The sequence below is a fragment of the Gorilla gorilla genome, chromosome 1, assembly GCF_029281585.2.
Source record: "Gorilla gorilla gorilla isolate KB3781 chromosome 1, NHGRI_mGorGor1-v2.1_pri, whole genome shotgun sequence".
NCBI lineage: Eukaryota > Metazoa > Chordata > Mammalia > Primates > Hominidae > Gorilla > Gorilla gorilla.
In genome coordinates this window covers 73,537,513-73,559,624 of record NC_073224.2, presented here as the reverse complement: position 1 = coordinate 73,559,624, position 22,112 = coordinate 73,537,513, and the positions used below count along the sequence as shown (strand labels likewise).

At 44.1% G+C, this 22,112-nt stretch overlaps 1 protein-coding gene across 1 annotated transcript in view; it reads left to right on the top strand.

Moving 5' to 3' along the window:
- LAMC2 (laminin subunit gamma 2) overlaps window positions 1-22,112 on the top strand; it is a 65,986-nt gene that overhangs the window by 24,862 nt on the left and 19,012 nt on the right. The window contains exons 3-9 of the mRNA XM_004028026.4: window positions 3,987-4,175; window positions 11,604-11,739; window positions 14,540-14,638; window positions 16,971-17,107; window positions 18,235-18,357; window positions 19,284-19,473; window positions 21,781-21,893. Coding sequence (XP_004028075.2) covers window positions 3,987-4,175; window positions 11,604-11,739; window positions 14,540-14,638; window positions 16,971-17,107; window positions 18,235-18,357; window positions 19,284-19,473; window positions 21,781-21,893 — 987 coding nt within the window. The remainder of the gene's footprint in view (window positions 1-3,986; window positions 4,176-11,603; window positions 11,740-14,539; window positions 14,639-16,970; window positions 17,108-18,234; window positions 18,358-19,283; window positions 19,474-21,780; window positions 21,894-22,112) is intronic.

The following is a 22,112-nucleotide window of genomic DNA, read 5'->3' as shown; positions in this document are numbered from 1 at the left end:
TGTTGGGCAGGCTCTGGAAGGGAGATGCTGGCTGAGGACCTCCATCCCTGGAACCGTAATGCAACTCCATTGAAGGCTGTGCATTTAAAGGACAATGGGGCAGGCATGGTAGCTCATGCCTGTAATTCCAGCACTTTGGAAGGCTGAGGTGGGAGGATTGCTTGAGGCCAGGAGTTTAAGACCAGCCTGGGCAATACCACGAGAACCTGTCTCTACCAAAAAGTAACACATTTAGTTGAGTGTTGTGGCATGCATCTGTGGTCCCAGCTACTCGGGAGGCTGAAGTGAGAAGATGGCTTGAGCCCGGGAGGTTGAGGCTGCAGTGACCCGTGATCACACCACTGCACTCCACTCTGGGTGACAGAGTGAGACTCTGTCTCAAAAATAAAACAAAAGAAAATAGGCTGGGTATGGTGGTGCACACCTGTAATTCCCAGCACTTTGAGAAGCCAAGGTAGGCGGATTGCTTGAATCCAGGAGTTTATGACCAGACTGGGCAACATGGTGAAACCCCGTCTCTACAAAAACAAAAAACAAACAAATGGAAAAAAAAAACCACAACAAAAATTAGTTGGGCATGGTGGCACACGCCTCTATTCCCAGCTACTTGGGAGGCTGAGGTTGGAGAATCGCTTGAGCCCAGGAGGTTGAGGCTACAGTGAGCTGAGATTGTGACACAGCACTCCAGCCTGGACAACAGGGTGAGTGAGATCCTGTCTCAATAAAAATAAAAATTAAAATAAAATAAAAGAAGGACACCTATTATTTTCAAAGTAGAGCTTTAGAGGAGGAGACAGAAGAGGAGGGATGTGATAGAAAAAGATTATAACAAGTTTATATATTTTTAAAAGATTGCTCTGAATAAATATATAATGAGCTGCCCTTATGAAGTTAATTTTTACCACCACAAACATCTTTTTTTTTTTTTTCTTTTTTGAGACAGAATTTTGCTCTTGTCACCCAGGGTAGAGTGCAATGGCACAATCTCAGCTCACTGCAACCTCCACCTCCCAGGTTCAAGTGATTCTCCTGCCTCAGCCTCCCAAGTAGCTGGGATTACAGGCACCTGCCACCACTCCCAGCTAATTTTTGTATTTTTAGTAGAGACGGGGTTTCACTATGTTGGCCAGGCTGGTCTCCAACTCCTGACCTCAGGTGATCCACCCTCCTTGGCCTCCCAAACTGCTGGGATTACAGGTGTGAACCACTGTGCCCAGCCCATGTTCTAAATAAGAAAGGCACAATGAAAAATTTGTAGTTATTTTGAGATTGCTTCCAAAAGGCATCCAGGGCAGGGAGGGCATTGGCTCATTGGGTTAGCCAGATGAAGAACATTGCAAGGACCGCTGAACAGTGAATTTAGCTCTTGTACATGCATAGTCATATACTTGGTACAAATTTCACAGCACATGACAGCTGTGTGGCACATCTGTTGGAGATCCAAAAAATCAGTTTCACAAGCATTGGTTGGGAAAGATTCAGCTTGGCACTAGTTCTGAGAAAAGCCCTGGGACTTTGAATTGTGTGCAAATGTAATATGCTGTAAGTTCACTGAAATGTTAGTCTTTGCCCATGGGATAAAAATATCTAGTCCTGTTACAAGCCAAGCTGTTTGAATCACACTTGCAGTACTGGTCATATGAAGAAGGATGCTGAAAATTAGAATTTGTTCCTAGGATGGCAGACAAGAAGAATCTAGAAATTATGACGTAGGAAGTGGTTGAAAGACTTGGAGATGACAGATCTGTAGTCCAACTTGAACAGGAAAAGACTAAGGAGGGAGATGCCATAGCTATCTTCAGATTCACAAAAGCCTGATGACGCAGGGCCCTTTGGATGTAAAACAACACCCAAAGATTATGTCTGTTGGATAAATAAAAGAATAAAAAGAGAGTAGGGGTGTGTGTGTGTGTGTGTCTGTGTGTGCCTGAGTGCTGTATGTATCTGTGTGTGTTGTGTGTGTATGTTTTCAGGCAAGAGCAAAAACACATGATGAAAATTACAGAAAGAGAGGTAGATTTAAAACACCATATAAAAATGCTACTGTTTGTAACAACCAAGCTGAATGACCCTCTGTTAGGGATTTCTAAAAAGAATGTCTACATGCAATGGTAACTCAATCTTGAGAAGGAACATAACATGGAAAGATGAGGGCTTTGGAGTCAGACACATCTGGGAGCAAATTACATCTTTGCCATTTAGCTGTGTGACTTTAGGCAAGATACCTAGCCTCTCTGAGTATTTGTTTTTCCATCTATTAAAGGGGATAATAAAACCCATGTTAAAATGTTGTGAGAATTAACTGAGCTGTCGAATGTAAAGTCCTAGAAACAGTACGCTTTGGATAAGTGTTAGCTGACTTTTCTAGATTAGATGTCATCCAAAGTAGAAAGAGTGAGTTACAGAAATTATTGTAAGGCAGTCGCTTAGCAGGTCCATTAGATGTACGTGGTCACCGTTGGGCACGGTGGCTCACGCCTGTAATCCCAGCACTTTGGGAGGCCGAGGCAGGCGGATCACCTGAGGTCAGGAGTTTGAGACCAGCCTAGCCAACACTGGCAAAACCCCATCTCTACCAAAAAATATAAAAATTAGCTGGGCATGGTGGTGCGCACCTATAATCCCAGCTACTTGGGAGGCTGAGGCAGGAGAATCACTTGAACCCAGGAGGCAGAGGTTTCAGTGAGCTGAGATCATGCCACTGCACTCCACACTCCAGCCTGGGCGACAGAGCAAGACTTGGTCTCAAAAAAAAAAAAAAAAAAAAAAGATGTACATTGTTCCCTTGTATTGTCAGTGCCTGACACAGAGCCTGCACAGGGAGCCACTCAGCAGGTGATGGCACATCTGTTGACTTTATTGTCAGCACTATGGGTAAGTCACGCCCTAGAAACATATTCTCGATATGGCAGCATGGCCAACAGAGACAGCCTGTGTAGGGAAGGGAGGTAGGTGTTGGCATCAGACAGAGGTTTAAATCTCAGTTCTCCACTGGGTCGAGTTACTTCACCTTTCCGAGCTGCATGTTTCTCTTCTGAGGCAGTACGTGTTTCATGGGAGTGAGTGATGAAATTGCATATGCAAAGGCATTTGATATTCTTTTCCCAGAGGGATCCTCTTTACAATCCAGGGAGGCAGATAATGCAGTCTGTATGGAAGAAAAAACAAGATTCAGAAAATTGAAGTGATGTGCCCAAGGACATAGCAGAATTGGTATTTGATTCTTTCCTTTTGACCTGAAGGCCCATCATCTCTCTCTCCGAGACCATGACGGAAACATTTTTTGGTGTCTCAGTGTGCCGGGTACTATGCTGGGTGTTTCCGTGTTTCGCTTCTTTGCTGTTCGGGTCCTCATGGAGATGTTAGTCACTTTGCGAGTCTCTTTGGAACATCTGCAGGATGGGCTTCCTAGATACTTGAGAAAGGTCATTCTTCATGGGACACTTGGCTTTGGGAGGAGACATGTGCCCAGACGGTCACGTCCACTCCTTGCCTTGACAGGCACCGGTGGGATGGGTGTTGTGTATCTCGAGCAGCGACACCATCGGCTAATAGCTGTGCTGAGTCCGCAGCTGCCCATCCTCAGGTCTCTGTGAGCCCACAGACTTGCTCTGTGGGATTGCAGTGTTTTGAAATGAACTCCTTGCAAACATTTAAATCAGAAATATCCGCATAAAAATGTAATTTAACATTTTGGGTTTCTCTCGAGGAACTGGACAGTCTGGCAACCCTGAGCCCATGTTCTCCCAGACAGCAGCCCACCAGCATTGCATAGTGCCTACTTCCTTTAAGTGGAGCAGGCGTCCCCGGGGTCCCTGCACTGCCAATTGCACTCCCATATCTTCCTCCCCCAAGGAGTGTAGGTTACCATATAGTACTCATGCATAATTTCTATCAATAATAACATAAACACCTGCTAGTTCGTGAGGTGTTTTTTTTTTCTTTTTTTTTTTTTTGACGATCTCTTTTGTATGCTTCCTCCCCAGTCTGTGATTGCAATGGGAAGTCCAGGCAGTGTATCTTTGATCGGGAACTTCACAGACAAACTGGTAATGGATTCCGCTGCCTCAACTGCAATGACAACACTGATGGCATTCACTGCGAGAAGTGCAAGAATGGCTTTTACCGGCACAGAGAAAGGGACCGCTGTTTGCCCTGCAATTGTAACTCCAAAGGTAGCTGAAAAGGGCGGAAAGAGGGAGAGGGAGATGGAGCAGTGGGGAGACAAGAGGGAAGGAAGGAAGGAGGAAAAGAAGAAGGAAGGGAACAAGGGAGGAAAAAAGAAAGAAAACAGGGAAAGCAAGCAGGCCAAGAGGGAGATGTTCAACTTCACGAACAACTGGGAACCTACCAGACATTGGTCTTTTTAGCAGTTTCAATCTGAAAGGAAACATGTTTCTCTTAAGTAGGGGTTGGTGGAACCAGCTGGGACCTTGAGGGCATGTTGTCTTGAATTCTAATACAAAGAGTCACATTATTAACTTTTCCAGGCAGGTGACAGTCTTTTCCTAGCAGATGACAAAGGAAGCTTGCACTCTTTCAGGGATAGTTCTTCATATCCATAGCAATCCATTTGACCAACCTCTTGAAAAATAAGGAATTAGAAAGATCTGTTTCTAGTGCTGTGCTAGGTGCTAGCAATATGAAGTTGTACTAATAAAGGAGACAGACAAGTAAACAGGAAAATTGAAGTCTTTCATTAGGTTGCTAACAAGATAAAACAAAATAACAAATAGGAAACACCTAATGGGGTGGCTGGTTCATAGGAGAGCTAGTTTGTTTTTTTGTTTTGTTTTGTTTTTTTGAGACAGGGTCTCACACTGTTGTCCAGACTGGAGTGCAGTGGTGCCATCTCGGCTCACTGCAACCTCCGCCTCCTAGGTTCAAGAGATTCCCCTGCATTAGCTTCCTGAGTAGCTGGGATTACAGGCACTCACCACCACGCCCAGCTAATTTTTTGTATTTTTAGTAGAGATGGGGTTTCATTATGTTGGCCAGGCTGGTCTTGAGTGCCTGACCTCGTGATCCACCTGCCTCAGCCTCCCAAAGTGCTAAGACTACAGGTGTGAGCCACCGCGCCTGGCTAGTTGTTTTTTTTAAAGTATCCCACACAGTGCTATATTCATATAACTGTAGGTCTTTGCTGTGCACACAGATACATACACTGTGCTGTATTCATTGTGGACAGACAGTAAAGACAAGTTAGTAAATGTAAAGGGGGAGAGAGAGGTGGTTCTGTAAATAAGATTTTTTTTTAAACGGTTCATTTGTCTATTATCTTTCTTGGCATTATCTACTTTTCTTTGCTAGAAAGTGTTTACTAGCATCCTGTGATAAATATTGATCCACTTAAAGCATACAGCCTTATTGCATGGCAATGACTTAGTGTAGTAGGTCTGTGGAACCGACTGATAGCTGCAGCTTGAAAGAATCTAAAAATGGGCAGATTCTGGTGCAGCCATGAGTTGCTGGTAGAGCGGGTTGGGAGTCTTATAGAAAACTGGGTGACCCTGTGGTGAGATAGACCCATATCACAGCAGTCACCCCCCAAATTCACCTAAGTTGCTGTCACAATGTGGTTTGACTCAGATTAGTTTAGCTTTGTTGTGTGGAATTTGCATCCAGAATCTTTTGGATTTAGCAGTCCTCCCTATGAGTCAAAGAACTTCATAAAAAAATTAAAAGACAAATTATTCCATTTTAATGGGCATTTAACCTCTCTGAAGAGCTCCTATTGCCTTAGGTCATGCAGTTTCATTGTGAGTCACCAGAGTTGGGTCATCCCAGTGAAATGATCAGTGAGAATGAAACTAGAAATTTAATTGGCTCAGCTCGAAAGCCTGGCCTGAAGACAAGGTTATTAGTCTCAGGGTAGACCAGGAACCTGCTGCCTAGCACAGAAGGATGGTAAAGAAAGATTTACCATGTCATCTCTTCTGTTTCAGCATGTAGTCTACTGCTTGCCCAGTGGTAGTGAAACTGGCTCCTTCTTTTTATTTGGGTAATAGATATCCCAGACTCAGTGGGAACAGCTTGGCAGGAAGTGGTGGAGCCCAGTATTGACTTATGTCTTATATGATAGTTAACATGTGCCATGTGCCAACCCTGGGCCAGGCACTTTTCTAGGTGCTTTTAATCCAGTAATTAATTAATCTTCACAAATAACTTTATAAAGAGGGGGCTATGTTTTTTCCCATTTCACAAATGATGTAGCAGAGACTTAGGGAGGGAGGGGAAGAAACTTGTCCAAGGTTATAGAGCTAAGGGGCAGAGTAAGAGTTCAGGACCAGGTTTGTTGACATCAAAGGTAATAATGTAGAGTACAGTGGTGGGTTTTGGAGCCAGGCAGCCAGGGTGCAAATCTGGACACAAACACCATCATCATTAGGTCACTCTGGGCAGGTTCCTTAACCTCTTGCTGCTCCAGCATCCCCATCTGTTAAACAGTGTTCATGATATTCATGTCATGGGATCCTGTGGAGATAAAATGGTGTTTGACAAGCACATGGCGGGCAACTCAGTAAATTGTGAATTGATGTAGTTGTTTTTCTTATTAAGACAGTGGGGAAACTGAGAACTAGAAAAATTAATGAATGGCCTAAAGTCTTCCAGCAACTGATTGCAAGAACTAAAGTTGTAAGCCAGATCTTCTGATCAAGAATAGTTCTCTTATTCCCTCCATATGAAAGAAAAAAAAATCAGAATGGCATTTTTCTATGCCCAAAAGCAGACAATTTATGTGTACACAAAAAGCTTGATGGATATTATTTCCTAAGATCTGACTAATGCTTTATAATTTTCCAAAACATTTTCATAGATGATGTCCTTCTTAGTCCTCATAACAGTCTGACAACATGTGTTAACACATCCACTGTTAAAGAAATGAAGAAACTGAACTTTCAGGGTCCAAACTGCAGAGGCTGAAAGACACATTGGTGACAGAGACTGTTCCCACCATGTGCTGTCCCCAGCTGCTCCTCAGCTGCACATGTCACCAAACCACTAGCACAAGTTTAATTCCCTATGTGATTTCTCAGTATCCCAATTAGCCAGAGGATATTTTTCACTTTCAGATAATAACTTGACAGGGAAATTTGCTATATATTCCATTTCAAATGCAAAATAACATGTCTTACAAAAAAATGCTATCATTACATGTATGTCAAATGAAGCCAATGGCATTAATAAACCCCAGAGTAGTCACCAATTTTGGACTTTATATCGATTTCCCAAAAATGCAGAAATTAGGCTTATTTTTAGATTATGACTTTGTGGGCTCAGCAACAAGGCTGAGTTATCTTCAGCTCTTCCAACCACATATTTAAGCCCTGATAACCTTTTGCAGATACTTTGAAATTCACTGTGTGTGCAAGTTTTTTCCTCCCATGACAGCTAAGTTTTTGAGGTCTACGTGATATTGGACTTACTCTCTTAATTTTATGTTTTTTAACATCTTTAGCATCTTTGATGCTGACAGTGTATTATTCAGACTATAACGTTTGAGTAATTATTTAAAACATGTTTTTAAATGCAAGTGTATATATTTTTAAAAGGGTTCTCAAAATGATGCAAATTCTCTGTTTATATGTTTTGTTTATTTGTTTTTATTGGGTTTGTTGTTGTTGTTTTGAGACAAGATCTCACTCTGTGGCCAAGGCAGGAGTGCAGCGGCTCCATCATGGCTTACTGCAGCCTCAAACTCCTGGGCTCAAGCAGTCCTCCTGCCTCAGCCTCCTGAGTAGCTCGGACTACTGGTGTGTTCCACCATGCCTGACTAATTTTTTATTTTCTTGTGGAGACAGGGTCTATATTGCCCAGGCTGGTCTCAAATTCCTGGGCTCAAGAAATCCTCCTGCCTCAGTCTCCCCTAACTGCTGGTATTACAAGCATGAGCCACCATGCTCGGCCCTAAATTTTAAATATTTATCATTTTTTAATACCTTCCTGAGTCTTCAAATGCATGTAGGCTATATCTATATAAAGCATCAATGTGCTTACTGGGACACAAATTTGAAACAGGAAGTTATTCCTTATCTATTCTTTAAAACCAATTGTTCACAATCCCTAAGTACAGTTCATGATGTGGGAATTGGGGCAGGTTGTTTTTTTTTTGAGTGAGACTTTGAAGAACCAGTGCTATTATTTTGGAAGTTTTGGAACATGAAATAAGTTAGTCATATTCAGAGTTAGAGCCTGAATTACTTCTTCCCCCACTTTATAAAAGTAATTCATTTCTGAAAAACTACTGCAGGGAGAGTTTTCTGAAGTTGAAAGTGTAATAAATTTGGATGCAGAAAAAATGTGTTTCTGATCCCCAAATCAGCATCCATTCATGTTAAAAACAACCAAATTTCACCATGAGGGACTTCTATTTAACATTACTTATCAGAGCATTATTCAAAAAGGAATTTTCCTTCCTTCTGCTGACCACTCACAGAGCAATGATCATGAAGTCTCTAAACATCAAACCAAACAGCCTCTCTTCATTCTCATCTTATTTAAAAGCTCTCTTGCCTTAGGCTCTGAAAACCTTCCTTCTCTCCTCCTCCCCTCACCCTCCTTAGACCTCTCCTCCCTGCCTTCCATTGTGCATTGTTTGATTAGACCCTGCCCTGAGACTTCTCCCTCTCCGATCATCCTCTCTTAATAGACGGGCTCTATCTCTGTCCTCACCACTTCCCCTCCTCTCTCCATCTACTTCTGGACTGATCTCACATTTACTATGGCTTCCTATTCAGCCTGTGTGTTGAGGGCTCCTAGATCTTCATCTCTAGACTCTGAGCTCCAGATGAACATTTCCACCTTTATATGCCCCTAGAAACTCAAGTTCATATACCCAAAACTAAACTCATTATCTTCTCTTGATGATTCAACCTGAGATCTTGGTCCTCCTCCTGTTTTCCCTGGTTTGGTAAATAACATCATGAGATCTTGGTCCTCCTCCTGTTTTCCCTGGTTTGTTAAATAACATCACAGTCCAGCCAGGTGTGCACTCTGGGGACCTGAGTGTCATCAATGTGATCCTCTCTCCCTCATCATTCCTAACCAAGAGTCACCTAAATCTGTTTGTTCTATATCCACAGTGGCTCTCACAATGCTTCCCTCCTTCTCTTCTCACTCAGACCCCTCTAATCCAGGCCATCATGGCATGGGAGGAGACATGCTGGTCTTGCCTTCTCCAAGCCATCCTGCAGACTGCTCTAGAGTTCTCTTTCTAAGTGCAGGTCTGAACTTGTCACTGCCTGCCTAAACCTCTGAGAGTTCCTATTATGCAGAAATTGATCTGTTATTCTGCTGTGAACTTTTAATTCACTACTAAATAGGGTGAGCTAATACATATAAAGTACCTAACTCAACATCTAAGGAGATGCTCAAAAAATGTCATTTATGCTATTATCACTGAAGGCTCCTTCAAGCCTTGCAAAGTTGATATGTAGATGTTCATAGACTCAAACTGTAAATGTGACTCATTTATTTCACATTCCACATGCTGCATAAAGTCTTCATACAGGCACAGAACCGATATCTTTATCGATTTGAATTCTACTAGTAAATTAAAAGTTCACAGAAAGATAATAAATTTAAAAAACAAACATGTAGCGACTGGTCAATGTTCCCTTGGCTTCGTAGACTATGGATAGCCTAATCATTACAGATACTTAAGATATAGGCTGGGTGCCCTGGGTCATGCCTATAATCCCAGCACTTTGGGAGGCTGAGGCTGGTGGATCATGAGGTCAGGAGTTCGAGACCAGCCTGGCCAACATGGTGAAATCCCGTCTCTACTAAAATACAAAAAATTAGCCAGGTGTGGTGGCACATGCCTGTAGTACCAGCTACTCAGGAGACTGAGGTAGGGGAATCGCTTGAACCAGGGAGGCAGAGGTTGCAGTGAGCCAAAAAAAAAAAAAAAAAAGATATACAGATCATGGCCAGGTGTGGTGGCTCATGCCTGTAATCCCAGCACTTTGGGAGGCCAAGGCAGGCAGATCACCTAAGGTTGGGAGTTCGAGACCAGCCTGGCCAACATGGAGAAACCCCGTCTCTATTAAAAATACAAAATTAGCTGGGCGTGGTGGCTCATGCCTGTAATCCCAGCTACTTGGGAGGCTGAGGCAGGAGAATCGCTTGAACCTGGAAGGTGGAGGTTGCCGACCTAGGCAACAGGAGCAAAACTTCATCTCAAAAAAAAAAAAAAAGATATACAGATTATTTTACAATTCCACTGAACTGCAGGGGAATTATAAGGTAGCTGAGGTGTACCTAGCTAGCCTTCCACCTCATCTTTTGGCTTTCTCTCAGCTCCTTCCACAACAGCCCAGCCCTCCTCCTTGGCATACACACATTAGTTGAACAGATTTCTGGGCACCTGCCTTGTGTCAGGCACCATGCTGGGCAGTGGGAATACGGCAGGTGACATAAGGTGAGATCATCCTAAGTCAAGTAGGGCTGAGGACTGGGGTAGGGGTGGGATGGGATTTTAGATGCAGGAGTCAGAGAAGATTTCTCTAGAAAAGTAATATTTAATCAAGACCTGAGTGCTGAGAATGTGCCAACTAGGGGAAGTTTGAGGAAAGAGCATTCCAGACCGAGGGAGCAGCAAGTGCAAATACCTTGAGGGAAGCTGCTTAGCACTTTGCCTGAACCAAGAGAGTTGGGTCGCTGGAACCTAGTGAAGGAGGGTAGGAGATGAGGTAAGAGAGGTAGGGTCTTGCAGATCATGATATGAAGTTGGCATCTTATTCTGCTTAGAGTGGGGGCCACTGGAGGACCTAACTATCAAATTACATTTTTAAAGAATATCCTGGCTTCTCTGTGGAGTGTGGAGAGGCAAGGATGGAGGCAGGGAGGAGAGTGCGAGGCAGGGCCTGGGTGAGAGAAGGTGGAGCTGGAATGGGAATGAGTGTGGAAGGGCAGGTGGTGAGACCTGGCAGCATCCCACAGTGACACATTTTGTTGCCCTGAGTTTTTCATGAACACTCAATCTGAGAGGACCCATTTACAACTAGGAGCATATCTGTAAAAAGTGGAATCATAAGACAAGTACAGTCCCCTAAGTAAGGCACACAGGGTACATCTCACTGGGGGATGTACCACAGGGGACACTCTCCAGCACTCCTGGCAGGTGGATAGTTTTGATTAATAGCCCTTTTTGTGCTCTTAAAAATCATACCATATAAGCACTGACCCTTAAAAGATGACTTTGCCTGCCAGGGATAAGGGAGAATGCTGCTCACTTTCAGATACGAACTCTCTTCTAGGAGGCCAATGTGCTCATTCACAAATTTTCCTTGAGATCTTAAAGATTTGATGGACTTCTTTTAAAAAGCAGTGAGCAATATGCTACCTACTGTCACAATCAGAGCAGACAAAGACAAATGCTTCTTTGAGTAATTTAATTCCTCTCCCTGAGGAAGACATCCTCAGCTGTCAGCACCATCCTCGGTGATACGCAGGCGATGTGAAGTGACTGTTAAAAGCAGCAGATGGTGCTTCTTACTTCGTGTTTATGGAGCACCCATAGGGTGATAGTTGCTTCCAATGCCGCATACATTAAAATATTTCCTCTTCTTCTTTCCTTTCCCCTACCTTGTGGGTTTCAGGTTCTCTTAGTGCTCGATGTGACAACTCCGGACGGTGCAGCTGTAAACCAGGTGTGACAGGAGCCAGATGCGACCGATGTCTGCCAGGCTTCCACATGCTCACGGATGCGGGGTGCACCCAAGACCAGAGACTGCTGTGAGTATTTGCATCCCACCATGGCTGTCACTAACTCAGTGATGACAATTATATAAACCTTAGCAAACACTTGTATTTACTGAGCCCCTACCCTGTGCCAAACACTGCTTTGAGAGTAGATCATGTGGGCTATCTACTTTAATCCTCACAATACCCCTAAGAGGTTGGGATTATCATTATACGCATTTCAAAGATAAGAAACTTAAACCATATGAGGTTAAGTTGCCTGATGTTACTGGTGAGGCTGGACCTAATACTTAAGCTCAGAGTTTTGGGTCCAGAGCCTATGTCCTTTTCTCTGGCAATTGCTTCCCTCTAGATGAACTGGAAGGGAGGCAACAAGTCCTTCAAGTAACCTGGGACCCATTTTGGCCCCAGTGAATTTGGGTAGAACTGTTCTGCATAATCTTGATCCCCTTTAGTTTGGAAAATCCTGTATCCCTGCTCAAATATTTTTTGGAAGATGAGTATGCATTAAATGTCACATAACCAATCTGCAGAGATGCGGAGCTGGCAAGTGTTGGGATGGCTTGGCAGGGGCTTGGCAGTGAAGCATTGGGCATTGGCTAGCAAGGCTCCCACAGAGGAGGCGCGTCCCATTGCCCACTTTGCTGGCTCCTTGCTGGGACAGGAGCTGCCCTCCAGCCATGCTGCATTGTCCCAGTTGTCAAGGTCCCAAGTTCTCATACTCTCTTGGCATTTGTTCTGGTCCGGCCTTCCCTGACCCTTTCAGATGGTCTTCAGAGATCACCCCTGCCCCACTCCTCCTTTGTAACCCTTTTAAAACATAACCCTCTGTTAGCTCCGCCTCCCCGCCCCAATTCAGAATGAGATAAAACTTATCAAGGTCCTGCAAGGTCCTCCTCCCTCTCCACCCTCAGCCTAGGTGCCTGCTTGGTTTCTCGCCACTTTCCTCCCTGCTCCCTGCACTCCGCAGGGAAGCCACAATAGCCTTCCTTCCCTTCTTCAAAGAGCCAAGTGCATGTGGCCTTGGCACATCCTGGAGAGCTCTGCCTTCCCCAAAGCCATGCAGCGCCTCCTGCTCCATCCCCACCCCACTATCTCCTCACAGAGGCCTTCCTGCAGCAGTCCCACCCCTCTGTGTTCTCACTTTGCTGTTTCACTCCATATCTTATTTTCTATAAATGTTTGTCCATTTCTCCCACTAAAATGTAAGCCCCCTGTGGCTCTGTCTTGTTTGCTTCTGTGTCCCCATGCCTGGAGTGGGAAGAGGCACCTCGAGGATGTCCAGTGCATCTGCAGCTGGCCCTGTGCCTGCTGCCCTTGCGATCCACACACCTGCCCTGGCATAGGACTCCTATGGAATGGGGACTGTTCCTATTTCTCTTAGCATCCCCGGTTCTGAGCACCCAGTAGATGCTGAATACGTGTTTGTCAGATGGTCCAGATAAGCAGTAGAGAGGGAGCTAAGAAGGAAGGAGGCCGTGAGAGTTCAAAGATAAAGATTGGCAAAGAAATTCCAGCCATAAGCATTGCTAGACTTGGCATGTGACTGGATGAGGAATGTGAGGGAGAGGGAGGGGTCAAGGGTGCTCCAGGTTTGTGCAGGATTTGGGTGGGGTCATAGGGCAGGCAGAGGAGGAACAGATCAGTAGAGAAGAGACAATAAACTTGGTCTTTGAGCAATGAGATAAAACACATGATTGCATGCAAAGTGGGTGACTGAAGCAGGGATGGATGAGATAGGGAGATTGTGCCAGAATTCAGTGAAAGCTCTGATACCTTCATTGAGAAAATCTTGCCACGAACAAACAAACAAACAAACAAACAAACAAGTCTATTAAACCCAGCAATCCCAGCAATTCCACTCCTAGGTATACACCCAAGAGAAATGAGAAGGTAGATATCTGCACAAAAACTTGTACACACACATTCACAGCAACATTACTCATAATAGCTGAAAAGTGAAAACAGTAACCAAAAAGAATATATGTATTCTGTCACCAAAAAGAATTTATGTACTGACACATACTATGACATAGATGAACCTCAAAAGCATCATGCTAAGTGAAAGAAGCCAGTCTCGAAAGACCACATATGGTATAATTCCATTGATAGGAAATGTCTAGAATAGGCAAGTCTGGAGAGACAGAAAGTAGACTGGTGGCTGCTGAGGGCTGGAAGTGGGACTGGAGGGAAGAGATGTGGCAGGGTGGGGGACACAACTGCTAAAGGGCACAGGATTTCTTCCCGGAATGATCAAAATGTTCTAAAATTAATATTGATGGTGATGGCTGTACAACTCTGAGAATCAGCTAAGAACCATTGGATTGTACATTTTAAATGGGTGAATTGCATGGCATATGAATTATATCTCAATTGAGGAATTACCAACAGAAAGAACTGAATGGAATAAAATAGCAGGTAGATGGAATTAATCATGATAAAAAGCAGACATCATTTAATTAAACAATAGGGAAACAAATGATAATTTTTTTAAAAAATGTAAACTGAGCCAAACAGTGAACCAAAATAAACTTAACAGTTGAGTGATGAACTTGGTTTACATTCTGGCACAAACCCCTGCTCTCTTTAGGAGTGGCAGACAGTTCTTGGCCCAGCTGCTACCCACCAAGTACACTCTGAGCAGCACTGGTGTAGGCAAGTGAGTCCTTAAGTGTGTGAGAGAGGTCCGCGCGGGCGAGGATGGCTAGGAGAAGCCTCATCGAAGAAGGACCGCCCAGCTTCGTGATGTTTGCTCATGAGCAGATGATTTTTATGTGCATAGTTGTGAAGCATTTGGAAGCATGTCCCTAATTTTCTTTTTCTTCTTTCCCAGAGACTCCAAGTGTGACTGTGACCCAGCTGGCATCGCAGGGCCCTGTGACGCGGGCCGCTGTGTCTGCAAGCCAGCTGTCACTGGAGAACGCTGTGATAGGTCTGTGTGAACCATGGCCCTACAGACACCAGAGAGAGTCCCTTGCCAACTAGCATGAGAATTAATCCTCCGAGTGTAATTATGGAAAAGGGATACTTGACAAATGTTGATGACCTTCTTCCTGCTCTCTGTCCTCAAAAACTAAGCTTTTACAACAACAACAGCAAAAACACACACACACACTGAGCACCCAAATCTCACTGGACTCCATACTCTGCTCTGGGCCCCCTCTCTTTGTTTTGACTTTGGGAGAGGCACAGGACCCCAGAGAGTCCTCCCACCAGCTGGCTCCAAATCCCAGGTGCTCTGTATGAGGCAGTAATCAATAGTGAGATCCTGGGACACAGGCTGGTTGCAGGAAAGGCCTGGCCTAATTAAACATGCTGCGAAAATTCTTGTAAGAGGGCCTATCACAGCATATGGCCATATATAACCATCGTGTACAGAAAAGGCACTGCCCTGGGGATAGGATGGCAGTTACATGCACACACATGAATGGGCATGGGGCTGGGAGGAGGTAAGAGCCCTTTGGGCCAAGCCACACTGGAGGAGGTGGAGCAGTGAGGCACCATCCCCCCAAGCTGCCGGTGCAGGACGTGCCTTAAGTACAACTGTGCTCTGGCTTTAAACTCTTCCCTCCCAGAGGCTGTTGAGCAGAGGGCTGTGAGGCTGGCGTCAGAAGCAAAGGCTTCCTCCTCATTTCCTTAAAAGTAAGAAAGCAGTTCTTTGGCACCCTGCCAGTCACTTATACCTGCACAGAGGAAATGTCAAATACACTCCTAGCTTGTGTTTTCAGGGGTTTCTGGCTGCTGAGGTGAAGGCAGGGACATAAAGTTTAAGTGTTAAAACGGAAGTCACTTGTCGAAAGCCTTTTTAATTTCAAAATAAAAGAAATAGAATGCCACATAAAAGAAATGTTATCACCACCAATGGTAAGAAATAGACCTCTGCTAAAACTGCGTCCCAGTGACAATGCTCCCCTCCTCCCTAGAAGTGACCTCTATTCTGACTTTTATGATAATCGCTTTCTTTCTTTGCTTCATAATTTATGACCCCAGTGTGTTCCTAAACACAGTCATTTAGTTTTGCCTAATTCCCTTCCTTTCCCTCCTTTTTTCTTCCCTCCCCACTCCTCCCCTCCCATCCTTCCTTGTTTTTTTAAGCTCTTTTAATCGGCAGGTTTCTTCTCCATAGAAACCATAATAATTCTTGTAACTCTTCCTCTTAGAGAAAAAACAAAGCTTGTTTAGTTACAACTGTTCTCTGAAGCACCTGCTCTTCACAGCTACCCTGCTTTTCTGTGATACTGTACTCAGAACATTCCCCCCAACATGTGGTGCAGTGGCTTAGACTACATGATTTGGAGACAGATGTACATGAATTTCAATCTTGCCTCAGCCACGTACCTGCTATATGTCAAGAGTTTCTTAACCTCTTGGCCTTAGTCTCCTCATCTAAGAAAATTGGAAATAGCAATTCCTCATAGGGTTGGAGGGAGGTTAAATGAGAGAGCACACACAAGGTGCCTGGCACAACATAAGTGCTAAATAAATAATCATTGAAACTATTGTTATTTCACATTATTTCATGTGGAAGGATGTAGTTAACTTGAGCAGAGGACAAACAAGTCCTCCCCAGCTTCCCCTGCCCTCTTCTCTGTGACTCCAGCATCGAAGATGCGCCTGTTAGTCATGGTTCTTATAGAAGCCACTGGAGGGATTGAGCTGGGAGCAGAGGTGGAATGCAAGCCTACACCTGGCTTTTGGAGAGTGTCTTAGCCATCCTTTTTCTTTGTCATATCCTCATCTGCCCTTTTCCCCAGTGACCCAGAGCCCAGGTACAAGAGTCAGAGATGGGGATCAACACCTAAGTGGTCTTGGGGAGGGGGTCAATAGAGCTGAGTGGTGCTGAGGCAGGAGCCTCACCTTTCCTGGTCCCCACCTCCCAGTCTTTGTCACCATTAAACAGTAGCTCCAGGACAGGGCAGCATTGCATAGCCCTGCCCACACCCATTCTGCTCATCTGACCACCACTCAATTTCCTACCAAGGACTGGCCAACTACTCAGATGCCAGACCACCAAGACAAATGTGGCTCTGTTCTACAAAGGAACAGAAAGTGAATGTTTCTTATGCTGTCTCATTTAGGGGGGTCGTGATTGTCCATCTGGTGGTCTGGGGGTGGGGGTGATATGCGAAATCTGGTATTTCCCTCCTCTGAAAATTAATAGGGCCAAATGGAAGAGAAGGTAGAGAGGCTGACTCATTCATCATATTTTTTCTATAGAATAAAAAATAACCTATAATATCCTGATTTCTACAATGCCACTGCAGGTGTCGATCAGGTTACTATAATCTGGATGGGGGGAACCCTGAGGGCTGTACCCAGTGTTTCTGCTATGGGCATTCAGCCAGCTGCCGCAGCTCTGCAGAATACAGTGTCCATAAGATCACCTCTACCTTTCATCAAGGTAAAGCCTTCTATTTTCTAGGTTTTAGTTTTTTAATGTTGTACAGGGCTTTGTGTTTAGAGACAACCACCTCCGCATTCACAGGATGGATTCTCTTTAGAAATTCTCTTATAGTATTTAATGTACATTATTTTGTCAGGGCACTCAGGCATATCCTGATGTCTTGAAAAAGTCATAGGCTGAAAATAGTTCACTCATACTAGTGAATATAACTTAAAAGAATAATTAAAAAAGAGACTAGATTTTTATTTCCCTGAATTTTCCATCCCCATCTATTTCAAAACCACGAAGGAATCATTCATTTGGTTTGGAGAGTGTATGAGTCTTCCTGGAATTCACGTTCACTAATAATGCTGTTTTCACATATAATAAATGAGCTGATTTATGTGAAATTAGTTCCCAAGCTACAGAAAACTATAAAAATATTGGAAACTGATATTATTTCAACACTAAATCTGAGTTTCCCTTTGAAAAGACTGGACCCGGGCCAAGCATGGTGGCTCACACCTGTAATCCCAGCACTTTGGGAGGCCGAGACAGGTGGATCACGAGGTCAGGAGATCGAGACCATCCTGGCTAACATGGTGAAACCCCGTCCCTACTAAAAATACAAAAAAATTAGCCGGGCGTAGTGGCAGGCACCTGTAGTCCCAGCTACTGGGGAGGCTGAGGCAGGAGAATGGTGCGAACCCGGGAGGCGGAGCTTGCAGTGAGCCGAGATCGCGCCACTGCACTCCAGCCTGGGTGACAGAGCGAGACTCCGTCTTAAAAAAAAAAAAAAAATGAAAAAAAATGAAAAGACTGGACCCTCTTACTTCATTAAGGTGAGAGCTTGTTTATATAAATACAAAAAAATGCAAATTACAGGCAGAAGAAAACCTGCTATCTTATCACGAGTCAGACTCAAAGATGAGAAATCATAGCAGCTGTGGGGTGGGAGCAGGTGAGGTTGAGAGCCACACAGAGATACATGCAGAATTTTAAGGACCATTTACAAATGTGGAAATATTGAGAAAACCCCACTTTCTACTCACCACTAGGACTTGTTGGCAAGCAAATCTTTCCTTGTTTAACTTAATAGATGATGAGGGCTTGTCCAATGCAGACTGATTATGTTTGTGTTCCAGATGTTGATGGCTGGAAGGCTGTCCAACGAAATGGGTCTCCTGCAAAGCTCCAATGGTCGCAGCGCCATCAAGATGTGTTTAGCTCAGCCCAACGACCAGACCCTGTCTATTTCGTGGCTCCTGGTATGTGAGGAATAATGTCTCCTATAGAGGCCAGCTTATAGGACTAGGAAGTCAGGATAGAGAAATTGAGTTAGAAATTGTGGAAACCACATAACTTTGCGTTCAGGGTAGCAGCATCTCCAGGTAGTGCAACCCCAGAAGAGAGATGGGGGCTAAGCCTGATTTGAGAGTCACTAAGAAATGGCCCAACAGGGCAGAATATGGTGTCCCAGAGGTCAGACCCTGGTTGAGCTACCTCCTTTAATCAAATGGGAAGTTTCTATGTTTACCACCAAGGCAAGAAATCAAGGACTGTGGCCAAACCTATGGGTCTATTGAGAAGCAGGTGGAAAGCAAAAACAAAGCATTTCTTAAAACTTCAAATACCTGTAAGTTAAAAAAAAAAAAAAAATCAATCAGTGGTACGTGCCTTGGTGGAAAAGCGCTGGCTAGAATTCCGATCCCAGTTCATTTCCTTAGCTCATATGTGATTCTTGGGCAAGTTGTTCTCTTAACTTCTCTGAACTTCAGTTTTCTCTACTGTTAAATGGAAATACTAATGTCTGCCTCCCAGAATTATTGCCAGCAAACGTGATGATATTTGTGAACGCATTCTGTCAACTAAAGCATTATGTAACAAGTCGTGCTATGCTGATAGGCCTGGGATTTTTACAAAACAGTCTGTCATAAGGGCCACATCATGAATCATCTAATAGATGGAATTGTCTTATAACAAGGCCCTCTTATCATTTCAGTAACTAACCCTCCTTCATAGCCCAAAGTGTCATAGCCATGTCCAGTACCAGGTCCTGCCTCTCCTAGCAAGGAGTTTTGGGGCAGCATGACACAGGACTTCAACAGAAATTGCCGACACCAGTGCAAACTTGCATGTGTTTGCCTCTCCAGTTTCACAACTGATCTCAATCTTTTAAAACTCTGTTTCACAGCCAAATTTCTTGGGAATCAACAGGTGAGCTATGGGCAAAGCCTGTCCTTTGACTACCGTGTGGACAGAGGAGGCAGACACCCATCTGCCCACGATGTGATCCTGGAAGGTGCTGGTCTACGGATCACAGCTCCCTTGATGCCACTTGGCAAGACACTGCCTTGTGGGCTCACCAAGACTTACACATTCAGGTAAAAAGAGAGACCACAAGTAGGTCAATTAGAGCAAACTATGATTGAAGTTCAAGTCCATTCTTTATTCATTCAATCATCATTCATTTGTTCAACAAGCCTTTCTGAGCACCATTTACGTACCATGAAGGTTGCTATGTGCTGAGAAAGGACATGATTCCTTCCCTCAAGCAGCTGACAGGCTAATGGGAGAAAAAAATGAACAGTTAATTACAGTGCAGTTTGTCAAGGGACAGAAATAGGCAAGGTGGACACAGAAGTTCTGAGCACATAAAAGAGGCATGACTGACCCACACTGGAATGATGAAGGAAAGCTTCCCAGGACCACATGACAAATGTGAAAGGCAACCCTCTAAGGAAAGAGAAGGGAGGAAAGGTTAACAAGGCAGAGGAAATGCAATGCTTGAAGAAGGTTTGTGCATTTAGAAAATTCCAGGTGGTTGAGCACGAGTGAAGCATGAAGTCGGCGAGAGGAGTGCAGTGAGAAGTGAGGTAGGAGAAAGAGGTGGGAGTGACTTTATGGATGGCTTTGTGTGTGTCTACAGGGATTTCACGGTATCCTGTAGAATAGGGATTCTGCATGGTGTTTGCAGAGAGGTTGGGGAAGGGAGCTGTGCCTACTAAGTGCTCAGTAGTGCACTGGAGGCTGGGAAATAAAGATGGAACATGGTCTTTGCCTTCCAAGAGCTCATGGTCTAGTACAATGTATAACATGTCAAAAAGCAAGCATAATACAGTAGGATAATTGCTTTAGGGGTGGTGCATGTTCATGGGGTCTTGGAAAGTGCCCGATTCTGCCTGGAGGAGTCAGGGAAACCTTCAGGAGGAGGCAATGTGTGGTCTAAGAATGGAAAGGTCCACAGGGCTTTTCCAGGGAGAAAAGTCAGAGAAGGGCAAACTTCACATGTGAATATATGTGGGGATGCAGAAAGGCATAATATAGGGGAGAACTGGCAAGCAATATTTGTGGCTGGAATACAGCTTGCATAGGGAAGATGGGTAGATACATTTGCAAAGGTTGGAAAAGGACCCATCATGTTGGGCCTTGTATGTCATGTCAAGGAGCTTAGATCTTGTCCATGCTGGAAAGACAATGCAGAGCCATTGAGAGATTGTTAAGTCGAGAAGTGTGATCGTCAGGTGTGAAGGCTAGGTGCACATAGAGGAACCATATAGATGATAGTTTGGGTCGGGTCCTTAACTGGACCATCAGAACACATTCAGAGTGGCTCAGTTGAGAGTGGTTAGGGGCCTAACCCAAGGCAGGGGTAATGGCAATAGGGAAAAGAAGACCCACAGAACACAAACAAAGAATTGATCAAATATCCGAGTATACGTGTTCTAATGACACACACACACACACACACACACACACACACACACACACACACACACACACAGCTCTCCTGCCTGGAATACTCATTCCCACCTTCCAGGCTTTGTGAACTTACTCTTTGAGATTCAGCTTACATGTTCTTCCTTTGTATTAGCCTTCTCAGAATCCCAGCTAAAGTTACAGTCACTTTGTTTTTCCATGGTACTCTGTGCATGCATCTGTTATAGCATTCATGGCATTGTATTATAACTGTGTCTACCCACCTGACTCCCCTGGCTGGATGTGATCACCTCTCCCTGTTGTCTTTGTGTCCTCCAGCCTGACATAGCTTCTAGCCCAAACCAAGTGCACAGTCAACTTTTATTTAACAAATCAGTGAATGAAATGAAGGTGGGTAGGGTTGTTCCTGGATGAGATACTTCAGTAAAAAACAAAACAAAATTTAGAAGAACAGCACAGGGGCTGGTGATATGTTACAGTGAGCCAAATGATGCCAAATTAAAAAGTATTAAGTGTGGACAATGTAAAAGTGGAAACTGATTTTTGAAAAAAGTAAGTAAAATGTGCTCAGATAACAAATAAATGATTTTTTTAAAAAAAAATGAATAGTAGCTCTTGAGAATCAGAACTTCTGGAATGTGGAGACGTTCCTAATACTAGCTTATGGGTGGCCAAGAATAGAAAGTGGTGTCTGAGAACTTGCGATCATCATGGTTTCAGGTGATGTCACCCCTGGATCTGGACTTCCCACACTGGGATGCCCTCCGTCACTTTCTCTGGGGTTTGTCCTCCCCATGGAGTGAGGAAGGTCCAAGTACATGCCTATGAAAAGGTGGCTCTCAGTCCTGTGCTCCCTTCTAAGCAGGACTGGGAAGGGGCTTAGCTGTTCCCGTATCCTCAGGCATAATTTATAACAGGTAGGTATGTGGTAAGAATCGGATTTTTAAAGCTTTTGATTTTAAATTATGCAGGTTAAATGAGCATGCAAGCAGTAATTGGAGCCCCCAGCTGAGTTACTTTGAGTATCGAAGGTTACTGCGGAATCTCACAGCCCTCCGCATCCGAGCTACATATGGAGAATACAGTAAGTGGCTATGAGAAATTAATTTCTTTCTTCTTAGGTGTTAGTTTAATTTGATTCAGCTCTCTAAGGTGGCAGCAGTCTCCAAACAAGTAGATAAGTTACTTGATGATCCTGACTTAGAATCATTGATTCAATCTGAATTTTTATATTCTAGAAGCTTTTTTAGAAGAAATGTTTCTCTAAAAAGATGTTAGCACCCAGCACCAATGAAGAGTAAAT